Source organism: Leucoraja erinacea, chromosome 17, assembly GCF_028641065.1.
Source record: "Leucoraja erinacea ecotype New England chromosome 17, Leri_hhj_1, whole genome shotgun sequence".
Taxonomy (NCBI): domain Eukaryota; kingdom Metazoa; phylum Chordata; class Chondrichthyes; order Rajiformes; family Rajidae; genus Leucoraja; species Leucoraja erinaceus.
The window spans coordinates 11,268,414-11,292,951 of record NC_073393.1 but is presented as its reverse complement, the minus strand read 5'-3'; the positions used below and the strand labels follow the sequence as shown (position 1 = coordinate 11,292,951).

Sequence of the window (24,538 nt, the reverse complement as noted above, 5' to 3'; positions counted from 1 at the left end):
GTAATGGTAATCTCCACAAATGTTATCCACTAAATAGTTGATGGCTTAAATGACGTGTTTTAACTGATTAGCATTTATTTGAACTTTTTGATAAAGATCCAACATTTAAGTGTAGAACTGCCAAATGTTGCAAAGATAGAAAGGAGGCAGATTCATGGAGGATGGACACAAAATGCTGGAGTGCTCAGACTGATGAAGAGTCTCGACCCCAAACGTCATCTATTCCTTTTCTCCAGAGATGCTGCATGACCCGTTGAGTTACTCCAGGATTATGTGTCCATCTTCGGTGTAAATCAGCATCTGCAGTTCCTTCTTACTCAGATCTATGGAGGAAATGGAAATCAAGGACAAGAATTTTACAATCCAGCACATTGATGGACAGGATCTGACACACGCTTATAGGTAGCAGAGTTTTGGTTAACCTAAGCTTACAATGCAGAACAAAGGAGATTTGAGTACATTCATATAATCAATTATGGAAGGAACTAGGGCATCAAGGGGTTTCAGCATTAGATGACCAGAAGCAGTGAAGGAGTAGGAATTATTTAAGCTTGATGATGGGAATTATTTGGGATGAGAAACACAGCTTAGTGATAAATAAGTGGAAAAAGAGCTGTGAATATACCAGTGCCATCACAAACAGGCGAGCAAAAATTGTTGCAGTTTGTGGCAAGGAACTGAAGACAATCGGTTTGGTCTTCCCAATATTTAATTTTACATTGCAGAAATGTTATAGAAAACAGGAGGAACCAACCCTTAATTGTATGCGACATTATAGTGAAGCAATGATACTACTTTAAAAAAGCTGTATTTTTGAATGTTTATTTAAATAACGAAACAGTATTACAGTCTTAAAATGAAAATTACATCCAAAAAAGAGATTGGCTCCTAAACTTATCTATAGAATAAAATAAACATTAAAAAGATCCGTCATACTACCACTAAAAGATTGCTAAGGCCACAAAAAAAACGATGTTTCCAGTAACTATATTAAAAGAACCTCTTAAATTTCTATTCAGATTGTCACTGATATCTAATTTGTAAATTGGATATCTTAATGCTTAAAAAAATACTTCCAAAACATAGCGCCTTAGAAACAGTTCCATTTCAAAATTGGCCTGAGGATATAGATGTGTATTTAATAATAAATAATATTCTTATAAAAATAAAAACTATTTACATTTATTTTAAAACTCTGGTGATGGATGGATATAAAAAGGGGAAATTATATCAACCCTTATTGATGTACAGATGTACCACATAAAGCGATTGGCACGTGATTATCTATTGAGGAAGATTCAAATGAAATGGACATCAAAGATTCTTAAGACTACATTGACAATTATGCTAAGGCCACACAAAATAAATACGACGCTTCCAGGAAATGGATGGATAGAATCTGTTACATTTGTTTGCCCCAGATTGTCACAATTTCGAATTCCAATGTACACAATTTGTAAATTGGAGGGCAAGCAGAATGTTTAAAAATATATACTGTACTTACAAAACTTAGCGGTGAATCTGTGCCCTGAGAAACAGTTTAATTTCATAATTGGCCTGATGATATATAGATGTATATTAATAAATAACATTAATATTAAAAATAAACTATATCCACTTATTTACAACCCCTATTGATGTATGGATTTAAAAGGGGGACATTATATCAATCCTCATTGATGTATGGACATTAGAGGAAATATCAACCCTCATTAATGAATGGATATTAAGGAGCAAATTATTTCAACTCTAATTGATGTACGGAGATTAGAGGAAATTATACCAATCCTTTTTGATATATGCATATTAAAGAGGAGATATCTCGCCCCCTGTTGATGTATGAATAGAAAAAGGGGAAATATATTGAGCATTTACAGTTTAGACTGCTATGTTCAAGTAAAATCATGTGTCATGCCTTTGTCATTCTCACATATCAAACCTGGATGATTGTTAGGGATCTAGTTTTAACATGTGAAGTTAAAATCATCCAAATGGTGTCTTCTTTTGTGTCTAAGTTATTTGTTGTCTGGAGCATGAGACGCCGGTAGGTCTGGATAGACCTTATTGACGAATCTCCTGTTACCAGATCCAGATTTAGATTTATGCAACGGTACAGGGAGGGGCATGTCATCACTCTTTTGAAGGATAACCACAGAAGGAGCACTTGGAGGTTTCTTACTCTTGGGATCTAAGCCTGGGTATCTATTAACTCTCTTCCTTTTGTTTGGATGCAATGGGGGCACCATTACTTCTCCAGCTAAAGACTGGTGTTTGGGAATCTGACTCAGAGAAACCTTCCTGAAGTAGTAAATTGAGTTTGTGTTGGTTTGGTTGGCAGTTGCTGCACTGCCCCCGATGCTTGTCTGGGCCAATGGAATTTCAATCATGGACTCCACAGAATCGGAATGGTACTCAGGTGGAGGGCCTGCAGCCCGCACATAGATTTTCTGCTTGCTTACAATGATCCCTTTCCGTGCGAGTGGAAGAGAAGACCTTGACGGGTGGCCTGGGACAGGCAGTGCTCTAGTCTGCAACGAAGAAACCTTTTCTGTGGAATGAGCAAACAGGTGGAATTAAATAACAAAATCATTCTGGAAATTCTTCATTACATTTATATGTTCTTCCGATTACCTGGAATATTAGAAACAAAGAACTGCACCATAATTAATTAAACTTCTGGTAAAACTCCATACAGTAACTAACACTCAACACAAAATGAAAATCAACATAAGTACTTGTTGACTCTTACAGCTGAAACTATTTCACTAGACGGAAACAAAGTGCAGTAAGAATGATAGTTTTGCCATCTATTAAAAAAAAGAATTTATATTAAGAAGCAAGGAACTGCAGACACTGTTTTATATTTAAAAAAAGACAAAGTGCTGGAATGGCTCAACTGGTCAGGCAGCATCCCTGGAGGACATGGGTAAGTTCAGGACCCTTCTGAAGAATCGTCACCTATCCATGATCTCCAGAAATGCTGCCTGACTAGCTGAATTACTCCAGCATGTGTATTTTTTTAATTTAAAAAAAAAATGGTTTTAAGGTACACATTAGCTCATTTCAACTCCAGAAAATAAACAAAAAACAGGCCAGTATGAATTTCCTGAAATTTGACATATAGTAAAAAAAGTACATTATTTTTAGCTTGATTGCTTCTTAATTAGTTAATCCTTACCCGTATTGATGAAAGAAATTGGTGGAATATAGGCACTGGTTGAAGGCATATCGTCAACTACGTCTCTGTTCGATTTGGCCTTCCTCTACAATGACAAAAAAAGATTACCATTAGTTATTCAGATTGATCGTCCAATGTAAAACTCCCCCAGAGAGATATATATACACATCCGTTAGAAATTTGACAGAGCCACACATGTAAAACAAACACATTATTTTAATTATTTCCATAGTCTCCAAACTTCCTTTACACCACTTTAAAAAAATCCATTTACGCTTTATGATCTTTGGTCATGGCGTCCACATCTACAAGCGTATCTCCAAGCGTAGCGTAGCGTACTGCTCTGTACTGCTCTGCTATAAATTGCTCGAATCGCCAATGTAGGCGAAACAACCTGTCTTTCTTCAGGTTCCCCATTAAACTAACTCAGTAGCTCGGGTGGCTGTCAGCGGCCGCCGGGACTGGATAAGGAACTACAGCTAGACCAAGGACTCGCAGGTGACCTGGGAACCAAAGATGATCTTTGGTGGGAACTGCAGCTAGTCCCAGAGGGTCCTGGCCCCTATGCAAAACCCCCCCAAAAAAAAACAAGTTGCCGATCCCTGGACTAAACCAAATCCTTGATCCTGTCCTGCTAGCCTTTGTGTTCATTGATATTTTATTCACAATATTAGGATTTCATAGAGGGAGAGAGATTGATGTATATTGATATATATATAATGAATATGTTTTATATGTATATATATCAGAAACTAGAGAAATATATGTAATTATATACATCTATATCACATGTATATATGTGTATCACACACACACGTGTCTGTGTGTGTGTGTGTGTGTGTATCTATATTACTAAATCTCTGTTCTTGACCGGTTTCGGCTTTCTATGCTGCGGTTTCCGAGAGTACGCCGCCACCTACGGCTGTCATTTTTGGCCACCTCGCTCAGAGCCCCCCTCCGCCACGTGTGTGCCGAGGATTTTTCCCGTCGATGAAAATTGACAGAGATATTAATGTTTTTACAACATTCCCCATTCTCTCTGCTGCCCCTGCTGGAGGGAGGGGGAGCGACTATAAAACCAGGAAGTGGTGTGCCTCAATCAGTCTCTGCAAGTGGTGTGCCTCAATAGTCTCTGCAAGTGGTGTGCCTCAATCAGAGCTTTGAATGACACTGACAAATGTCTACAGCACTGTGAGTACCCTTAATTTGGTTTGAAAATGAAAATATGGTTAGAGGTAAAAAAGCACTGCCTGCAAATAGTTGTTTGGGTTTGGGTTGAAGTAAAAAAACGGCACTCTCTCTCCCCCCCCCTCCCCCCCCCCCCTCTCTCCTCTCTCTCCCCCCCCCCCCCCCCCCCCCCCCCCTCTCTCTCTCTCCCCCCCCCCCCCTCTCTCCCCCCCCTCTCTCTCCCCCTCCTCCCCTCCATTAGCGTGAGGGGATAGTTAGTGTGTGACGCTGCATGCCGCATCCTTCCCCACAACCACACGTTGGGGGAACAGACCCAACGGGTCTGCACTTGGTCTAGTATATATATATATATACTATATATATATATTAGACTAAGTGGGACCCATTGGGTCCCAGCATCACACAGGAGGGCTGGTCATCCAACGCAATATTCCACCTCTCCACCAATTCTAATATTGGTGGCCAGTTGGGGGGGGGGGGCTTTCTGGAGCGCTAGTATGGGCGTTGTGGGCTGAAGGGACTGGTTTCCAGAGGGCTAGTATGCAAATTGTGCGCCAAATGGATTCTGGGGCTGGCGTCTCAGTCAATCAAGCCTGTTGTGCTGGCAACTCACTCACTCACGGCTGGTGGGCTGGTAGTTGATTCACGGCTAATCCTTGAAATTCTATTTCAAGCAGGCTATAAGGCCACCAAATTCAAGTGCAGTTTCTTATCACTTCTAGCAGGGTGCAAGGCCACCAAATTCAAGTGCAGTTTCATACCATTTGTAGTAGGGTGCAAAGCCACTAAAGACAGCGAGTCGTGACCTCTCCCTCCTCCATCTTGCAGAGACTGAGCCACACCCACATTTCCGGGTTTTATAACCCCTCCCCCCCACCGGAAAAGGTGTGGCTTTCATGGAGTGATTGACAGGAGAGAGATTCTCAACATCTTTTAAAAAACTAATAACACTTTTATTTTTCACTGATGGGAAGAATTCTCTGCACCTGCTCAGCGGAGGGGGGGACTGAGTAAGATGGCCAAAAATCACAGCCGTAAGTTTTATCTAAAATCAATATTTATCTAAAATCAAATATACAGTGCAAACAGGAAGTAAGTGCATTTACAGTAGTGCCTTTCAACTTCAAGCCAATGCACCCACGCCACCATTTGCAGTAAGTAGTGCATTTCAACTTCATGCCACCATTTGCAGTAAGTGGTGCCTTTTAACTTCAAACCACACCCAAGCCACCATTATCAGTAAGAAGTGCCTTTCAACTTCAAGTCAAAGCTCCCAAGCCACCATTTGCAGTAAGTAGTGCCTTTCAACTTCAAGCCAAAGCAACCAAGCCACCATTTGCAGTAAGTAGTGCCTTTCAACTGCAAGCCAAAGCAACCAAGCCACCTTTTGCAGTACAGGTGCACAACCTTTTATCCGAAGATCCAAATAACGAAAATCTCCGAATAGCGACATTTTTTCAGTCCTTGAAAAAAGGTCCTTGAAAACGTTCACGGAGGGCGGCCCGCAGAGGTGACAGAGGAACTTCCGGTCGGTCCTCGAAGAAAGGGGAACTAAATCCCCATCCATAAAAGAGAAGGTGAGGGTATATTGCGCGGGAGGGTTAATAATTGACAATATGCTGCTGTCTGCCCGCTGAGTTAAAAAAGTTCCCACGGTAGACTCACGATACACAGTGTATCGTGAGTCTTGCGTGGGAACTTTTTTAACTCAGCGGGCAGGGAGCTGCAGATTGTCGCTCCCTTCAGTTTCACCCCACCTACACCCCTCTGCTTCCCGGCCATGTGTGTGACCCCTTCCCTCCCCTCTCCAGCTCCCCGCCCATTGCACCGGCGTGGGGGCTTTGCACTGTCTTCACGTCGGCAATGCCAGTCACCGGAGACGTCAAGACCAACGGGACACCGACCCCCAGGCCCACTGCAAGCACGGAGATCCCAGAGACCCACAGCCAGCAGCAGCCCAGCCTCGTTCCAACTCCAGAGGAAAACTGCGAACTAGCGGGAGACATCGAGACCACCAGAAGCCGTTCCCCGATGGGCCGCTACGGCGACAAGTGGCAGTTCGCCCACAGCCCGAGCTGTGCCCCCTCATCGGGACACCGACCCCCAGGCCCAGTGCAAGCACGGAGATCCCAGATCAGCAACTCCAGCCCAGCCCCGCTCCAACTCCAGAGGGGCAGAAACTGATGGTGCGCAAGGTGCGTCTTGTTCTTGAGGTCGCGCAGCTCGGGCTGTGGGCAAACTGCCACTTGTCGCCGTAGCGGCCCATCGGGTAGCGGATTCCTCTGGAGTTGGAGGGGGAGGGGGGTATTGTGCTGTTTGATCGCCCACTGCTATCCCAGGGACAGGGAAACAGGACGTTCACCGAGGGCGGCCCGCAGAGGTGACAGCGGAACCTCCGGTCGGTCCTCGACGAAAGGGGAACTAAATCCCCATCCATAAAAGAGAAGGTGAGGGTACATTGACCGGGAGAGTACGAATCCCAAGACAAAGTTGAGTGAGCGTTCACCGAGGGTGGCCCGCAGAGGTGACAGTGGAACCTCAGGTCGGTCCTGGAAGAAAGGGGAACTAAATCCCCATCCATAAAAGAGAAGGTGAGGGTATATTGCGCGGGAGGGTTAATAATTGACAATATGCTGCTGTCTGCCCGCTGAGTTAAAAAAATTCCCACGGTAGACTCACGATACACAGTGTATCGTGAGTCTTGCGTGGGAACTTTTTTATCTCAGCGGGCAGGGAGCTGCAGATTGTCGCTCCCTTCAGTTTCACCCCACCTACACCCCTCTGCTTCCCGGCCATGTGTGTGACCCCTTCCCTTCCCTCTCCAGCTCCCCGCCCATTGCACCGGCGTGGGGGCTTTGCACTGTCTTCACGTCGGCAATGCCAGTCACCGGAGACGTCAGGACCAACGGGACACCGGCCCCCAGGCCCACTGCAAGCACGGAGATCCCAGAGACCCACAGCCAGCAGCAGCCCAGCCCCGTTCCAACTCCAGAGGAAAACTGCAAACTAGCGGGAGACATCGGGACCACCAGAAGCCGTTCCCCGATGGGCCGCTACGGCGACAAGTGGCAGTTCGCCCACAGCCCGAGCTGTGCCCCCTCATCGGGACACCGACCCCCAGGCCCACTGCAAGCACGGAGATCCCAGATCAGCAACTCCAGTCCAGCCCCGCTCCAACTCCAGAGGGGCAGCTGCTGCTGGTGCGCAAGGTGCGTCTTGTTCTCGGGCTGTGGGCGAACCGCCACTTGTCGCCGTAGCGGCCCATCGGGGAGCGGATTCCCCTGGAGTTGGGGGTGGGGGGGAGGGGGAGGAGGGGATTGTGCTGTTGGATCGCCCCCTACTATCCCAGGGACAGGGAGACAGGACGTTCACCGAGGGCGGCCCGCAGAGGTGACAGCGGAACCTCCGGTCGGTCCTCGACGAAAGGGGAACTAAATCCCCATTCATAAAAGAGAAGGTGAGGGTACATTGACCGGGAGAGTAGGAATCCCAAGACAAAGTTGAGTGAGCGTTCACCGAGGGCGGCCCGCAGAGGTGACAGCGGAACCTCGGATCGGTCCTGGAAGAAAGGGGAACTAAAAAGAGAAGTGGAGGGTATATTGCGCGGGAGGGTATATCGCCTACCTGGAAGAAACCAGACATTTTTTCCAGGATGTCGTCTGCACACCAAAGCTCACGTTTGGCGTCTCTGCTGCACACGGATATAAGAGTGTGAAAATGTCGCCTTAGGCCGCCTTAGGGCATGAAGCCCCGCTAGGGTGACATGAGTGCGGGAGGTGATTCAATGCTGCGGTCACATTTACAAATTCAGGAATTCATTCAACACACTGCATTTCATACAGACATTTATTCTGCAAGAAAAAACTACACTGAAGACTCAAACTCGCGACCAAGGAACTGCCGGGATCAAGGCGCAAACTCGCGACCTTGCGGATATGAGCCGGGCACTCTATCACTGAGCCAGCCATTAAAATCTACGCTAAAAAATTTCCATTCCGAAGACCGACAAATTCCAAATTACGAAAAGTGTCTGGTCCCAAGGCTGTCGGATAAAAGGTTGTGCACCTGTAATAGTGCCTTTCAACTTCAAGTCAAAGCTCCCAAGCCACCATTTGCAGTAAGTAGTGCCTTTCAACTTCAAGCCAAAGCAACCAAGCCACCATTTGCAGTAAGTAGTGCCTTTCAACTGCAAGCCAAAGCAACCAAGCCACCATTTGCAGTAATAGTGCCTTTCAACTTCAAGCCAAAGCAACCAAGCCACCATTTGCAGTAAGTGGTGTCTTTCAACTTCAAGCCACACCCAAGCTACCATTTGCAGTAATAGTGCCTTTCAACGTCAAGCCAAAGCTCCCAAGCCTCCATTTGCAGTAAGTGGTGCCTTTCAACTTCGTCAAAGCTCCCATGCCACCATTTGCAGTAAGTGGTGTATTTCAACTTCAAGCCACACCCAAGCCATCATTTGCAGTAAGTGGTGTCTTTCAACTTCAAGCCACACCCAAGCCATAATTTTGCAGTAAGTGGTGTCTTTCAACTTCAAGCCACACCCAAGCCATCATTTGCAGAAAGTAGTGCCTTTCAACTTCAAGCCACAATTTGCAGTAAGTAGTGCCTTTCAACTACAAGTCAAAGCTCCCAAGCCACCATTTACAGTAATAGTGCCTTTCAACTTCAAGCCAAAGCAACTAAGCCACCATTTGCAGTAAGTAGTGCCTTTCAACTGGAAGCCAAAGCAACCAAGCCACCATTTGCAGTAAGTAGTGCCTTTCAACTGCAAGCCAACGCAACCAAGCCACCATTTGCAGTAGTAGTGCCTTTCAACTTCAAGCCAAAGCTCCCAAGCCACCATTTGCAGGAAGTAGTGCCTTTCAACTTCATGCCACCATTTGCAGTAAGTAGTGCCTTTAAATTTCAAGACACACCCAAGCCAAGCCAACCAGGGGAGGGAGGGGGCGGGTGCGCTTTCTGGAGCGCTAGTGTTATGAACCATTTTAGAACCAATAGACATTTATTTTGCAAGCTTTAGAAGCAATAGACATTTTTTGCAAGCTTTAGAACCAATAGACACTTTTTGCAAGCTTTAGAACCAATAGAGACACTTTTTGCAAGCTTTAGAACCAATAGACACTTTTTGCAAGCTTTAGAACCAATAGACATTTTTTTTGCAAGCTTTAGAACCAATAGAGACATTTTTTGCAAGCTTTAGAACCAATAGACATTTTTTTTGCAAGCTTTAGAACCAATAGACATTTTTTTGCAAGCTTTAGAACCAATAGACATTTTTTACAAGCTTTAGAACCAATAGACTTTTTTTGCAAGCTTTAGAACCAATAGACTTTTTTTTGCAAGCTTTAGAACCAATAGACATTTTTTTGCAAGCTTTAGAACCAACAGACATTTTTTGCAAGCTTTAGAACCAATAGACATTGTTTTGCAAGCTTTAGAACCAATAGACATTTTTTTTGCAAGCTTTAGAACCAATAGACATTTTTTTTGCAAGCTTTAGAACCAATAGACACTTTTTGCAAGCTTTAGAACTAATAGACATTTTTTTGCTAGCTTTAGAACCAATAGACATTTTTTGCAAGCTTTAGAACCAATAGACATTTTTTGCAAGCTTTAGAACCAATAGACAAGCTTTAGAACCAATAGACACTTTTTGCAAGCTTTAGAACCAATAGACATTTTTTTTGCAAGCTTTAGAACCAATAGACACTTTTTGCAAGCTTTAGAACTAATAGACACATTTTTTGCAAGCTTTAGAACCAATAGACACTTTTTGCAAGCTTTAGAACCAATAGAGACACTTTTTGCAAGCTTTAGAACCAATAGACACATTCTGCAAGCTTTAGAACCACTAAGGACACTTACATTTGAGTAGACATGTGTTCAGTGTTCCAGCTCAGAGAAACGTGACCCTCTGCCTTCCTCCATCTTGAACCACTTCCTGGTTTTATAGTCCCTCCCCCTTGCCGCCAGCAGGGGCAGCAGAGAGAATGGGGAATTTTGTAAAAACATTAATATCTCTGTCATTTTTAATCGACGGGAAAAATCCTCGGCACACATGCAGCGGAGGGGGGCTCTGAGCAAGGTGGCCAAAAATGACGGCCGTAGGTGGTGGCGTTCTCTCAGAAATCGCAGCACAGAAGGCCAAAACCGGTCAAGGAGACTTTTAGTAATATATATATATATACACACACACATAAATTAGCGTGCCAAGGACACGTAAGTGGGACAGTGGCGTTAGACTGCAAGGAGACCTACAAGGGACAGCAGATGCTGATTTACAATAAAGTAAGTAACTCAGCAGTGTCCGGCAGCATCTCCAGAGAACATGAATAGGTGGCGTTTTAGTCTGAAGAAGAATCCAGACCTGAAACACCACCTATTCATGTTCTCCAGAGACGCTGCCTGACCTGCTGGGTTACTCCAGAACTTTGTGTGTGTTTATACTCATGTTTAGACCAAGATGTCCCAACTACACTAGCCCATATTTGGCACATACCTCGCTAAACCTTTCCAATCCAGGTTTCTGCCCAAATGCCTTTTAAAAGTTGTTACAGTAGTTGCTTCAACTACCTCTGGTAACTCAATTCAAATATCTACCATGTTTAAAAGTTGCCCCTCAAGTTCCTATTAATTCTTACTCCTCTGACCTTAACTTTATGTCCTCTGATCGGCAACGTTTTATTCTCCATCTGGATAATGGTTGAGTTTGTGCCAGCAACCTGATTTTTCCCTAATGCCCTATAATGAAACAGACAACTGTTAGGTGGTAATAATGGAAAGGAAGAAATAATGAGGTTGTCTAGACCGTTTTGTCCAATTAAGCAATAAAGTGTGGGATTTTTCACGCTAGTAAAGATAAAAACGACAGATAAATCCTCCATGTGGATGGAGCATGTTTGATTGCAGTTCTTTATGCGCTTTCCACATTTGCTTATTTTACTGCGAAGAATCAATAAAACCCACAAAAAGATTTCCAACTAGAAAATAGGCCCAAAATATGTGCACTCTTTATGGCACAAAGAATTTAATATTCATGCATGCAATGACCAACCAACTCAAAGTAGTGTTTAGAACTTAGACACTCTAGCAATGAGAAAGACTGATGAACTGCCCAAGACAGGCAGGAACCCTCCACAGAGAAAATTAGCACACGTTGACACTGTAAACTACAGCCCATCTAAATAGCTTACAGCTCGGTTACTTACAAACCCAGTCAGATTAATTTGGCGAGAATGCTACAATATCAATAAAGTTCTATAGTATTGTATCCATTTATCTTTTCTGAATTATAATTTCATTATAAAATAATTTTGATTTGAACTGACGAAATGCGGCAAATTTACATAATGCAGTTTTTTTCATTTGTTACAATGCTTCTGTTAAAATGGTTATCAATTTAACTGCAGGTGGGGTGGAAAGTTAAGGGGCTGTCCCACTGTACGAGCTAATTCAAGAGTTCTCACGAGTTTCCCCTGATTCGAACGAGAATTACGTTAATAGCCGCTCGTAGGTACTCGGGGCTCTCATGGACATTTTCCAACATGTTGAAAAATCTTCACGAGTCTTCATGAGCTTACCGTGTTTCCCGAGTACCTGCCGTTAGCGTTACAAGCCGCTAAGAGACGTCCCATGCTCCGACGTACCCGCTACGTACATTCTACGTGCTTACCACAAATTTGATTTTTTTTTTTTAAACTCGGGAGAGCTCTTGAATTAGCTCGTACAGTGGGACAGCCCCTTTAGAGAAAAGACTTACTTCATTGTCTTTGGGTTAGTCAATGAGGTGCTTTCAATGACAAGTCCACTAATGCCAACTGGCTGAACGCTCATATTTTCACTAGTCTGGAAAATAGAGAAATAACCATTCCATTTTGAGTTTCTGCCTCTATAATAATCTTCACTAAAATATATGCTTCTTTCAGTGACCCGGAGATATTTTGTTTTTAATTTACTTTTTATTTAACATTAGTTTATTAATCCAGCATTTTTCCTTTCTCAACCTCCTTTCTCATCAACAGGGCAGCAGGGTGGCATAGCAGCAGCGCCTTACAGCGCCAGAGATCTGGGTTCGATCCGGACTCCGGGTGCTGTCTGTACAGAGTTTGTACGTTCTTCCCGTGAACTGCTTGGTTTTAAACCGTATGCTCCGGTTTCCACCCTCTCTCCAAAGACGTACAGGTTATGTAGACTAATTAGCTTGTCCCTCATGTGTGTACGATAGTGGTAGTGTACAGGGTGATCACTGGTCGGCGCAGACTCAGTGGGCCAAAAGGCCTGTTTATGCGCTGTATCGCTAGACCAGGGGCCTCCAAACTTTGCAGTACGAGGGCCAAATTATATATTTGGCACATTTTTGCAGGAGATAGGAAAAAATAAAGAAATGTCAGTTTTATCAGTTTTATCAATTTAATCAATCTCGCTCTCTCTCTCTCTCTCTCTCTCTCTCTCTCTCTCTGTAAACTACTGCGGGCCGCGTCTTCTCCAGCAGTGCGGCGATAATGTCGGGTGGGGGGGGGGGGGGCGAGCGTCCCTGGAGCCGAGGGAGGGAGAGGCCAAGGGTACCCGGAATGGTGTCTCCCCACCCCCGGATTGCAGCAAGTGCGGGGACTGGGAGCGGGGAGAGGCCGCTCCGGGTACCCTCGGCCACTCCCTTTTCCAGCTCCAGGATGCTCGTCCTCCCTGATGCAGGGCGGCGATGGCCTGGCCCGGGGTTGGGGCAGAAAAGGAAACTTACACGTGGAGCTGTCGGGTTCCCGAGGGGGAAAAAAAAGATTTTGACGCCAGTCAAGGAAAGACGGGGGAGGGGCGGTCAAGTGGGGGCACTGTTTTATCTCGCTAGCACAGAACCCACTAGCACAGAACCTGCTAAATAGCCCGCTGCACGGAACGTGTTGAGAGCTTGCTGCGGGCCGGATAAAATCGCGTGGCGGGCCGGATGTGGCCATAGTTTGGAGACCCCTGCTCTAGACTAAACTAAATAAAATCTTGGATGCAAAACAAGAACCTAAAATTAAGTCTGCCTCATATGAAGCAATTGATTACAGAACGGAGGAATATAAGGAACAATGTGGAAATCTGAAACCAATCTGAAAAAATTTTTAATGTAATAAAAAGAAACAGTAAATGCTGATTTATACCAATGATAGACACAAAATGCTGGAGTAATTTAGCTGGTCAGGCGCATCTATGGAGAAAATACATAGGTAACGTTTTGGGTCACACTGAAGAAGGGTCCCAAAATGTCACCTATGTATTTTCTTCAGAGTTGTTGCCTGACCCACTGAGTGACTCCAGCATTTTGTGTTTATCTTTGAAGAGATTATTTTCTGTTCACCTGCCATCGAACTACATCAGAACAAGAGCTGCCACTGCTCTTTTAACCCACAACAAATATTTTAATCCGCTTAACCCGATAACACACGCAAAAACTTTCTGAACATGACAGTATCTAAAAATATAAACGGCCGCACCACATTTTGGAAGACTCACACTTTCCTACCTGAAGAGACGTTGTGGGTGAAGCTTTTGGATTTGAACTTGTAGTTGGCATTGTATCGGGACTTGACTTTGGCCTTGCATTTACAGTTGGAAGCACGGGGGGAACTTCTGTTGCACGCAGTCGACGCTGGCGCATCACATAATCAAAAGTGCTTATCCGGTACCATACTATCAGAGAAGAATAGAATCCAAGTTATGTACCATCTGCAGTCACAAACTTCATAAATGCTTCATAAACCCAGCATACGACCTTACCTTTATTAAAGAAACTTTGTGAAGTTCATGCGGTAAAAGCCAACATGTTTATTTTGTTTACACCTACACCTGATACAGTGGTTTTGCATGCATGCAATGTTTTCACTGTATCCATGCTTAAAGCCTAATTTTTGTATGGCCAACCAAACTGCTTCCCACAGAAACGCTGAAGGAATCTTGATGGAATATTGTGAAGATATTTTCCAGCTCTATGCTCATGCCTGAATGACTGGTACACATGGGTCAGGGGTACCTTTTTAACTCTCTGGGATGTACTGTATAATTTAATGGACATAAAAATCACAGGCAAAACCTCAGTTAAGCCTAATTTTCATGCATATACCAATGTTGAGTGCCCCAGTTCATGACTGGAAGTCAACAAAGTGCATCTGGAATGTTGTAACTGCGAAAACACAGGAATTATACGCAGGGTTACATTCTTGAAAAGCAGTGCATAAATTCAAAAAAGAGTAAATTAAACATATACACGACTACACTGCCAGGTGTAAAATTGTGTGCATTATTCCAAAAATACAAGCGTGTAAAATAAACTTTGGTATTAAATGAAGAGCACTATTTCAAAAACACATAAAATCAAACGCCTGTAAAGCACGAGGTGCCTGTACTGTATTTGACTGTACTGGTTTGTATGGTCTGTCGTCATTTCTATGATCTATCTATGATGCAAACTACGTAATGGCAGAGATTTGATCAAGTTTAATTTTTAACAATCGTTTACATGTAACAGAATTTTTAAGAGATATTTTAATATTTGTCTTAATTTATTTAACAAAGCAGCATACAAGTGGTCGATCTTATAGCCAAAAATAGTGGAGTAGACATTTAGTACATTACTTACACAGGTAGATGTGGAAGTACAGAAGCTGAATTTCAGTTATTAGTGAACCCAGACCTAGTCCAATGGCGATCACAGTGATAGTAAGAAAAGTAGCAGTGTTCACATAAACATGAACTAGTGGGAGAAATAGAATCCAGACCTCAGGACCACCTACGGTTGCTGGAATTAAGAGTATAACATTTTAATTAGATTTAATCTCCACCAGTTTTCTCCTCCACTTACCTCTGTATGGTTCATGGTATAAGTTCTGACCACTCAGTGTAGAGGAACTTTCAATATTTCCATTCCAACAATCAGTCTCTACCCCCATTACATGTGAAGATCTTCTGCCAGATGATGCCTTGCGTTGGATAAAACCCTACTTCTTCTCCTTCCCAGTTTTCCCAGGCTAACCCCTTCAATACAGACTCAGTGCTGCCACCAAGACAATGGGCCTTTGAGTGACTGATATCTTAGTTTTAGTTCAGTTTAGTCTAGGGTGGCATGGTGTCGCAGCAGTAGAGTTGCTGCCTTACAGTGCCAGAGACCCGGGTTCGATGCTGACTCGGGGTGCTTGTTTGTACAGAGTTTGTTCACTCTCCCAGTGATCTGCGTGGGTTTTCTCCGGCTGCTCCGGTTTCCTCCCACACTCCAAAGATGCAAGGTTTATAGGCAGGGTATAATTGTAAAATTGTCCCTAGTATGTGGGGTAGTGCTAGTGTACGGGGATCACTGGTTAGTGTGGACTCGGTTGGTCGAAGAGCCTGTTTCTGTGCTGTATCTCTAAAACTAAAAACTAGAGATACAGCTTGACCTCAGACAAATTTTTAAAAATTTCCTTGCAAAATTCAGTTGATAAATGCATGGAGCCAAATAACCCATGATTGTACAATGTCAGAAATGTTCATAACTTCTAGGGGCGGAATTAGGCCAGTTCACCTATCAAGTCTACTACGTCATTCAATCATAGCTCATCTATCTTCCCCTCTCAACCCCATTCTCCTGCCTACTCCCCATAACCCCTAAGAACAGATATCATGTTACTGAAATTAAAACTCAATGAGGTAAACTTACACTCATATAGTGGGTTGGTCCGAAGAATATCTCGATTCAGAAAGTAGCCAATGAACACAAAGGACGAAAGGCATACAATTAGTAGAGCACCAATTATACCTGAGATAACACAGCCCAGAAAAAACCTACACCAGAAAGAAAGTCAAATGTTAATAATGTATGACATGATATTTATGAACCTTAAACAATACATTGTAATTAATTCAGTGCTTTGAAACTTAAAATTCCATGTGTAGGAAATAACTGCAGATGTTGGTTTAAATCGAAGGTAGACACAAAATGCTGGAGTAACTCAGCGGGACAGGCAACATCTCTGGAGATAAGGAATGGGTGACGTTTTGGGTCGAGACCCGTCTTCAGACCATGAAAATTCCATATATTGTACTCATCAAAAATGTTTTATGGATATTTTCTGTTATCAAAGACTACAGAATTAAATTGTATTAAAAGAGGTACATGTGTAACATAATGTGTAAATATAATTGCATAATCTGAATGACACATTATAAAAAAAGTAGAAGCAATGAACTGGAGATGCTGGTTAATACACAAAAGGACACAAAGAGTAACTCAGCGGGACAGGCAGCATCTCTGGAGAACATGGGTAAGGTGACGTTTGGGTTGAAGGGTCTTGACCTGAAGCGTTACCTTTCCATGTTCTCCGGAGATGCTGCCTAACCTGCTGAGTTACTCCAGCACTTTGTTTCACGTTATTAAAAAAAAAAGGACTGACTTAATACCGAATTTCCTTGCAAATAAATTTAAAATATTTTCAGTCAAAATATAAATAATTATCTTCAAAACGTGGAAGCTCTCCATGTGGAATCTAACTAGTGATCTAACTGATTCTTATTAGATCGATAAGATCTTTGATTATTGAGCTATGTTAAAAAGGTGAAAATGCCACTTTTGATTCTCTATCCCACTTTTGATTCTCCCCACTCCCCAATCTAGATTTTTCTTTATTAATGCTAGCACACAGATATCAGACTTACCAGTAATTCCTGACTCCTACGCAATTATTGAGCCATTTACAATGATGATCAAAGTTAGCTATGCATTTGTTACACATACTGCAATGCTTGGTCTTCATACCTCTGTGAATAAGATATCAAAAAAACCTATAAATATCTATGATCCTAAATTTATGACAAATAATTGAATATGTATATATATATACATATATACACACATACACACACAGTACTCTAAACATTATAAACAAACATTCAGTATATTATTGTATAGTTGTATGCAATATATTAAATATACTTTTAGCAGCACAACAGATAGGCAAGGATACTACTCTGTAAACATTTATCATGGTGTTTATAGAGTAATATGTAGTAAATATATTTAATACGTATTTAATACATGCATGCCATAATAAACAACTACAAAAAATTCAGTATACTGACCTTTTTCTGTTGTTTATTATGGCGTTTCCAGAGTACTATCCATTGTGGCAGTGCAAGAAAGGATTACATTATTCTGTTTCGGGACATATGACAATAAAACACTCTTGGCACTTACACTTCAACTTCACAGAGAAAGCAGTACTCATTTTCAATGACATGTTGATGAAGGTTGCGGTCAAACAAAGGCAGTATTCTATTATAGCGTTTGGCTCGAACTTTGACATCGGCTGGGTCAATTGTTGTTGCAAATGTGTAAAGTATGATGTGGAATGAAAACACAACACCAAACCACTGTAACAGAGTTAAGGCTCAACATACTGAATGGATGGCAATATTATATTATTTTAAAACTTTACATATCAGTTTTGAATCTTTGACATAAAACTAGACATGAAAAACGCTAAGTGGCCTTCTCCAAAATATTTAGTTGAGCAGGTAAAGATTGTCCATTTAGTATTTTAATTACTTAAATGATAACGTTATAACTACAATTATAAAAGAGTAAAAACTAAAATTAGAACTTAAACACCAATTTCCAATTTTAAAATATACCGTGTAATGAATGGAGTTGTGCACACAACAAAATACAACACATATGTAAGTGGACAAAGTCCACTTACATCATTGGTCTGCAGAACGATACAGTACCTAACAGCTACTCAGCCTGAATTACGTAAGCAAGCTCTTGGTAATATAAATCGCATATTAGGCGGAGTAACTACTACACTACAGCTACTCAGCACTACAATTGGTTAGTAGGAAATAACTAATCTACAGTACCCCATCCCTCCCCCACACACTCCTCCCCAATCACCACTTTCACACCCACTTACACTACCCACCCCCTCCTTGCTGCCCAACATCAGTCTGGCCACTTCTCCATCACTAACAATAGCAATTGAGGTGGTGGAAAAGCCATTCACGAAACAGAAAAGCCGGAAATCTCCAGAACCAGACAATGTTTCTCCTTCTACCTTCAAGCGCTGTGCCGAACAACTGGCACCAGTCTACGCAGATATTTTCAATTGGTTCCTGCAAACCTGCACCGTCCCTGCCTGCTTCAAAGTCCCCATTACTGTTCCTGTACCCAAAAAGCCAAGGACTACTGGTCTTAATACTGCAGGCCTGTCGCAATGACCTCCAAAATCACGAAGACCCTGAAAGACTTGTGCTGGCACACCTGAAAAATATCACAAATCCCTTGCTGGACCCTCTATAGTTAGCATACCAGGCAAATAGATCAGCGGATGATCAGTCAACCTAGGCCTGCACTTCATCCTCCAGCACCTAGACCGCCAAGGGACCTATGCAAGGATTTTGTTTGTGGATTTTAGCTCTGCTTTCAACACCGTTGTGCCAGAGCTACTACACTCCAAACTCTCCCACTTGACTGTGCCTGAACCCCTCTGTCAGTGGATCATCAACTTCCTGACTGACAGGAAGCAGCCGCGAGGCTGGGAAAGCAATCTCGGACCCGCAGACCCTCAGCAAGGCAGCGTACTCTCCCCTCTCCTTTACTTTCTCTACATCAATGACTGCACCTCCACAGACTCATCTGTTAAGCCTCTCAAGTTTGAGGACAACACAACCCTGATTGAACTGATCCAGGATGGGGAGACAGGAGGAACCGACACAGACAGGAACTGACACAGCTGGTGTCCTGGTACCATCGCAACAACCTGGAGCTCAATGCTCTTAAGACAGTGCAATTGAGTGTAGACTTTAGGAGAGCCCCACCACGCACCATCAACAACACCACAGTCACATCTGTGGAGCAATTCAAGTTCCTTGGAACCATCATCTCCAGGGACATTAAATGGGAGGCCACCATCGACTCCACAGTCAAAAAGGCCCAAGGGGATGTACTTCCTGCAGCAGCTGAGAAAACACAATCTGCCACAGGCAATAATGGTCCAGTTTTATACTGCCATCATAGAGTCTGTCCTCACCTTCATCATGGTCTGGTTTGGCTCAGCCACCAAGCATGACAACCGGAGGCAGCAGCGCATCATTCGCCCGAGAAGGTTGTTGGATCCAACCTTCCCCCCCATTGACGAACTGTACACTGCAAGGGCCAAGAGAGCAGGTAAGACGATCTCTAACCCCTCTCATATTGGCCACAAACTCTTTGAAGCACTTCCCTCTGCAAGGCAACTCCAGACTGTCAAAGCCACCACAGCCAGACAGCTAAAAACAGCTTTTTTTTCCACGAGCAGTAGCTCTACTCAACAGCCAAAATTCTGTAGGCTCCTTGTGCTCTAGTATTTTATTTAATTCTTCGCGTTTAAATTATGTTTTATTTTTAATTGTCTACTGTATATTGTGTTGTTACTTGTGAGCAAAGCACCAAGGCAAATTACTTGTATGTATACATCCTTGGCTAATAAAATGTATTTATTCATTGATGTTGGAATCTATTACAATCACTTCCCGTTAATCCAACACAATCTCTTACACCTTTTATATGTCGTATTATCAAATATTCAATAATGTCCCGTTGTAGTGTTATTCGATGCAAAATTATATAACTGGAAGTGGATGGCAGGTACTTGACTGGATCAATAAGAGTTCTGACTCTAATGCTCCCTGTTGCTATAACTCAGTTGCTTAATGCTAGCACAGTCCAATGCATTTTAGTGGCCAGTGGGGTCTGTAAGGGACTGAGAAGTTAAAGTAACAAGGAGAACTGCAGTGACCCAGAGATGGAGAGTAGGAGACCTGTTGTTTTACATGTCACCCTCCTTGGTTGTGGCCAGCAAGGTTTGTGGCTGCATGATCATTGATGCAAGCTGATTTAATGGAACATCCTATATAAGATTTTAGACATAACCACCTTCCTGAAGGTAAAGGGGAGCTTCAGCAAACTTTCCAGAATTGTTCCATATAGATACAAGGAATTGCAGACATCGGTTTACAAAGTCTGCAGAAGGGGCCCGACCCAAAACATCACCTATCCATGTTCTATAGAGATGCTGCCTGACCCTTCCGAGTTACTCCAGCACTTTGCGACTGTTTAGTCAGTTTTTCAACTTTCTTGATGGACAATTCTCACATCATATTTGATTTTAACATTATTAATTTGTAGTCTATTCCTGTACCCTCTTGTGCCATCTTAATTATAAAATGTTTTCAGTAGATTTTACACAAATATGACTGCCTGCTTTAAATCACCTTTTAAATTTTGAAGATTTATTATTCTATTCATGAATTAGTTTTGGTAGAAGAGGCGACTTATCAACATGCAACATTGAACTGAAAGGCTGCAGAGTAATGGCAACTACTTCCCGAAAAAGTATTTTATAATACAGTTTTATGCTTGTATTGAAAAGGATACAATGTACATAGCATACACCCAGCAAACTGGAATAACTGGGATAAGAAAGCCAAATATGGCAATAAAATCAAATAGGTAGAGCAACCAACAAAGTAGTTGATATGGATGCAGCGGCCAACTCCATCCATTCCTTCTTGATCGTTTTCTGAAGGTCACAAATTTAGGCTGCGGTTGTGATACCCAAATTTTGCTGAAATTCCTGAAGCAATTCATCTGTAATGTAATATTAAAAAGTCACACCTAAACCAACATTGATACAGCAACGTTTATGGAGTTTCACTGAGGGGGTGAAATTCAATTTACAACCATAATAAACCACAAAAAGTTTCACTTCCAACTGCTTTGTGTTAAGCACATCGTGATACTTGGCAAGGAAGAAGGTCTCGACCCGAAATGTCACCCATTCCATGTTGCTTCTGTCCCACTGTGGTACTCCAGCATTTTGTGTCTATCAAGGTATAATGTGCTCACTATAAACACTGACCCTTCAATGCAAGGAATCAATGGTTGTTTGGTACTTTGCCATGTTTAATTTTGTTGATAAACAGATGAAAATATTACCCAAGAAACTGCTTGTGGTTTTTAGAATATACTAGACCAAGTGCAGACCCATTGGGTCTGTTCCCGCAATGCGCGGTTGCGAGGGGAGGGGGCGGCCTGAGGCGTCACACACACTAACCACCCCCATTGATATTATATTAAGAAGGAAGGGAGGAAAGGGGTAGGGCCGCCCAGCAGCCGTTGGCCTCAGAGTGAGCGTCAGCTCCATGGCCTCGCATCCTCGGCGCTTCAGACCCCGAGTACAGGGGGGAGGGGGTGGGGTGGAGCGGGCGTGATGTCAAGTGAGCCTGCGGGCCGCCAGCGAGGACGGCGAAAAGCAGCGGGGAACCAGCCGATATGTGGCTTCGGCCAGCGTGACAGAGCCGGGCCGGGGGGGGGGGGAAGTGGAGGAGCGGGCCGCAGCAACCGTTATGGTCGCATGGGGCAAGCGATGAGAAGGTGGCCAGCGTGAGGCAAAAAATGAGTGAGTGGGGGGAAGGATCTTATTAAAAATGTGTACAGAAAAATGACTACATTTAATGAGTGGATTAGCGAATGTAAAAGTAAAATCGCTAGCGAAATGGTAAAAATCTCGGCATTTTTGCGTCTGGTTTTCACGGAGTAACGAATCAAAGGCAAAATAAATGACATACACCCACACACACAGAGCTTTAAAAGTATATAGATGTACTGGAATTAGATGGGTTTTTTTTAAAGAATAGAATTGTCTCAAGATGCATGCATTCAAGAAGAGATCAATTTTGATGAAGACTGGCCCATATACACACAAGCGTTTCTTGAGGTCCTCTGATGAAGCGCTGTATTTATGTATGTATTGTTAGATCTATGTACCACTGTATGTAGCACGTTAGTACCTGCACTGATGTAAATCACTTTGGTCAACGAGTTATTTTTAAATGCGCTACAGAAATAAAATTGACTTGACTTGACATACACCTTAGGATGGAAAATTTCAAAGATTTATAACCATTGGATTGAAAAGGTTGACCCATTTCCAAATGCGAGATAATTATTGCAAGAGTTCCACACAAATAGAACAACTGTTTGTGAGAGAAGAAATAAGTGTAAAATGTGAACATTAAATATTGGAGAGAAGGGCACACTACACCCTCTTCCTTCAACCTGGTCAGTTCAGCAACTGTTTTTATTGATTTGCAGCCACTTTGAACAAAATATCCCAAAACTTCTTCGCACATATGCAAAAAAATCTACAAGTAACAATATGCAATAATAAGTGACATTTCCCAAAATCTCCAACACATCTTTTTTGCGATCATAGAAGACTCCCCACTAGAAAAGCTAGGAAAACCCTTACCATCATCTTGCTTTGGCTGCCAATAACCCCACTCATTGTAAGATAGGTACAAGGGAGCTGTTGGTAATCTTGCAACAGGCAGCTTTGCATTTCCATCCTAAATACAAGGTAGTCTCAAGCCCAAACAATGAACACTGTCCTTTGGTGTATCTATCCCATCAATACATATATATATATATATATATATATATATATATATATATATGCAATATGTCAGAGTACTTTGCTATGGCACCTTGGCAACATATCCAATTCAAAGGCACCACACAAATTCCTCTTCAATAATGAACAACTGTCCTTTATACAATCTTCTAGGTAATTGCTCTACCCAATTACGCATGTCAACCGTCCGCAGATTAAAAACCAAATGACAAAATGCACCACAATTTGTTATGATCAATTTAGATAGGAATTGAACTTTTTCTTTATTGTTAAAATGATGTACTGGAAATAGTAATAATTTAGTATTGGGCCAGTAAAGCAAAAAAATGAAGGCCATCATAATTTAAAGAACTTCCACTTTCCATTGGTACATGTTCTGGTTGATAGTTATCAAGAATGTAGCACAAATATATAAGCAACATGCAGGAAAATAAGAAAACCAATTTAAACAATATAACTTAGCACATTAATTTGTGACCTGAAACATAAAATCTGCATGTATTGAGTTTAATTGCAGCAGTGATTCACATTGTAGCAATGCTATAAAGGCAAATGGAGAATCAACCAAGGCAGACCAGAAGGAATCCTATTCATAACTATATCATCTAGTTATATTTCAATCAGACTTAATAATCTTTAATAAATTCGACCTTCACAAATACTGAGAGCAAAAATTAGGGATATTTTGCAAATTAGATAAATTACCTCTTCTGTAAATGCAAGTGAAATGGGCGTTTTGAAGTTGACAAACACACTTCTCACTGAAGTTCCTTCCGTTTTACTCAAACCCCAGCAAAATAATGAAATAGCAAAAAACATCAATTTCAACTCCAATGCATGACATTTCAATATATCATGGGCATACTGTTTTCTCTATGAACTTTCCTTCGTCCTAAGGTCCCGTTTAATTTGTAATTGTTCATTGTAAACAATCCAAATTTGTCCAATGTCTCCTTCCAATACCCCTTCCTAACCCACGCTGCATTAAAAGGACTTTCTCCAATGCCTCCACATGCTTCCTATAATGGCACGACCAACTGCACACAATCTTGTCATTTAGTGTGTAACTCTTTGTCCCTTGTTTCTTTCACCTCTGTGATCTGCACCCAGGCTGAATGATGCAAAAACCCCCAAAACCCAGTGACAAATAGGTCGTGAGGAACCGCGGGACGATTATAATCATCATGAATTGGTCCCTGTGGCAAGTCATCCCGTTCCATTTAAATGTAAAAATGTACCATTGTCGTCTTCCCATCTCCAGGCCAGCCCGGACCGGCCGGGGCCACTTCCCCGCTCAGAGTTCAATGGCCGGCAGTAATTCAACGTTGCATCTCGGTGTCACCATCAGCCAACGCCACTAATATATGGCCGGAGCGACCGACCGCTGGGGCTCGCAACAACATCCCATTGCATCTGTCTTTCTGCATGGTCGCGATCAACTCGCGCGCAGCAACCCTGATTGACGCTCCGTTCCCCGCGCCATGGCAACGTCTGCCGCGACCCTAGCAACGCCGGCCGCGACCCTAGCAACGCCGGCCGCCTCTAAGATCTTTGGCGCCGTGGAAACGACCCGCTGACGTCACAAACACCTCAGTGACCCCGCAAACCAAAGTATCTTTGCTGCAAACCGCCACGACGCGCCTGCGCGGTCCACACCTAGCAGAGCGCGGGAAAAGCGCCGTCCGGGGGAAAGGGGGACTGAGGAGAGAAG

At 42.8% G+C, this 24,538-nt stretch overlaps 1 protein-coding gene across 3 annotated transcripts; it reads right to left on the bottom strand.

Annotated features, from left to right (window-relative positions):
• Nucleotides 1-340: 340 nt before the first annotated feature.
• LOC129705105 (probable palmitoyltransferase ZDHHC11B) lies at nucleotides 341-24,317 on the bottom strand. Of its 3 annotated transcripts, XM_055648503.1 has the most exons (11): nucleotides 24,066-24,317; nucleotides 20,790-21,002; nucleotides 17,571-17,746; nucleotides 17,033-17,134; nucleotides 16,038-16,162; nucleotides 14,985-15,143; nucleotides 13,872-14,038; nucleotides 12,129-12,214; nucleotides 11,020-11,110; nucleotides 3,179-3,263; nucleotides 342-2,548 (listed from the first exon to the last, which is right to left on the bottom strand). In XM_055648503.1, exons 1-11 carry the CDS (start codon nucleotides 24,066-24,068, stop codon nucleotides 2,016-2,018), a joined length of 1,740 nt encoding a protein of 579 aa, XP_055504478.1. In that variant the 5' UTR covers nucleotides 24,069-24,317; the 3' UTR covers nucleotides 342-2,015. The 3 variants fall into 3 exon arrangements, with proteins under 3 accessions (XP_055504479.1, XP_055504480.1, XP_055504478.1); XM_055648504.1 differs by lacking the exon at nucleotides 17,033-17,134 and having other exon boundaries at nucleotides 341-2,548; XM_055648505.1 differs by lacking the exons at nucleotides 11,020-11,110; nucleotides 12,129-12,214 and having other exon boundaries at nucleotides 341-2,548.
• Nucleotides 24,318-24,538: the final 221 nt, after the last annotated feature.

Excerpts from the sequence above, each read along its gene's own strand:
- LOC129705105 (XM_055648503.1), bottom strand. Across the intron at positions 15,144-16,037 it reads GACCAACCCACTATATGAGT|CAACCGTAGGTGGTCCTGAG; the intron begins GTAAGTTTACCT and ends TCTTAATTCCAG. Across the intron at positions 11,111-12,128 it reads ACTAACCCAAAGACAATGAA|GGCATTAGGGAAAAATCAGG; the intron begins GTAAGTCTTTTC and ends GTTTCATTATAG.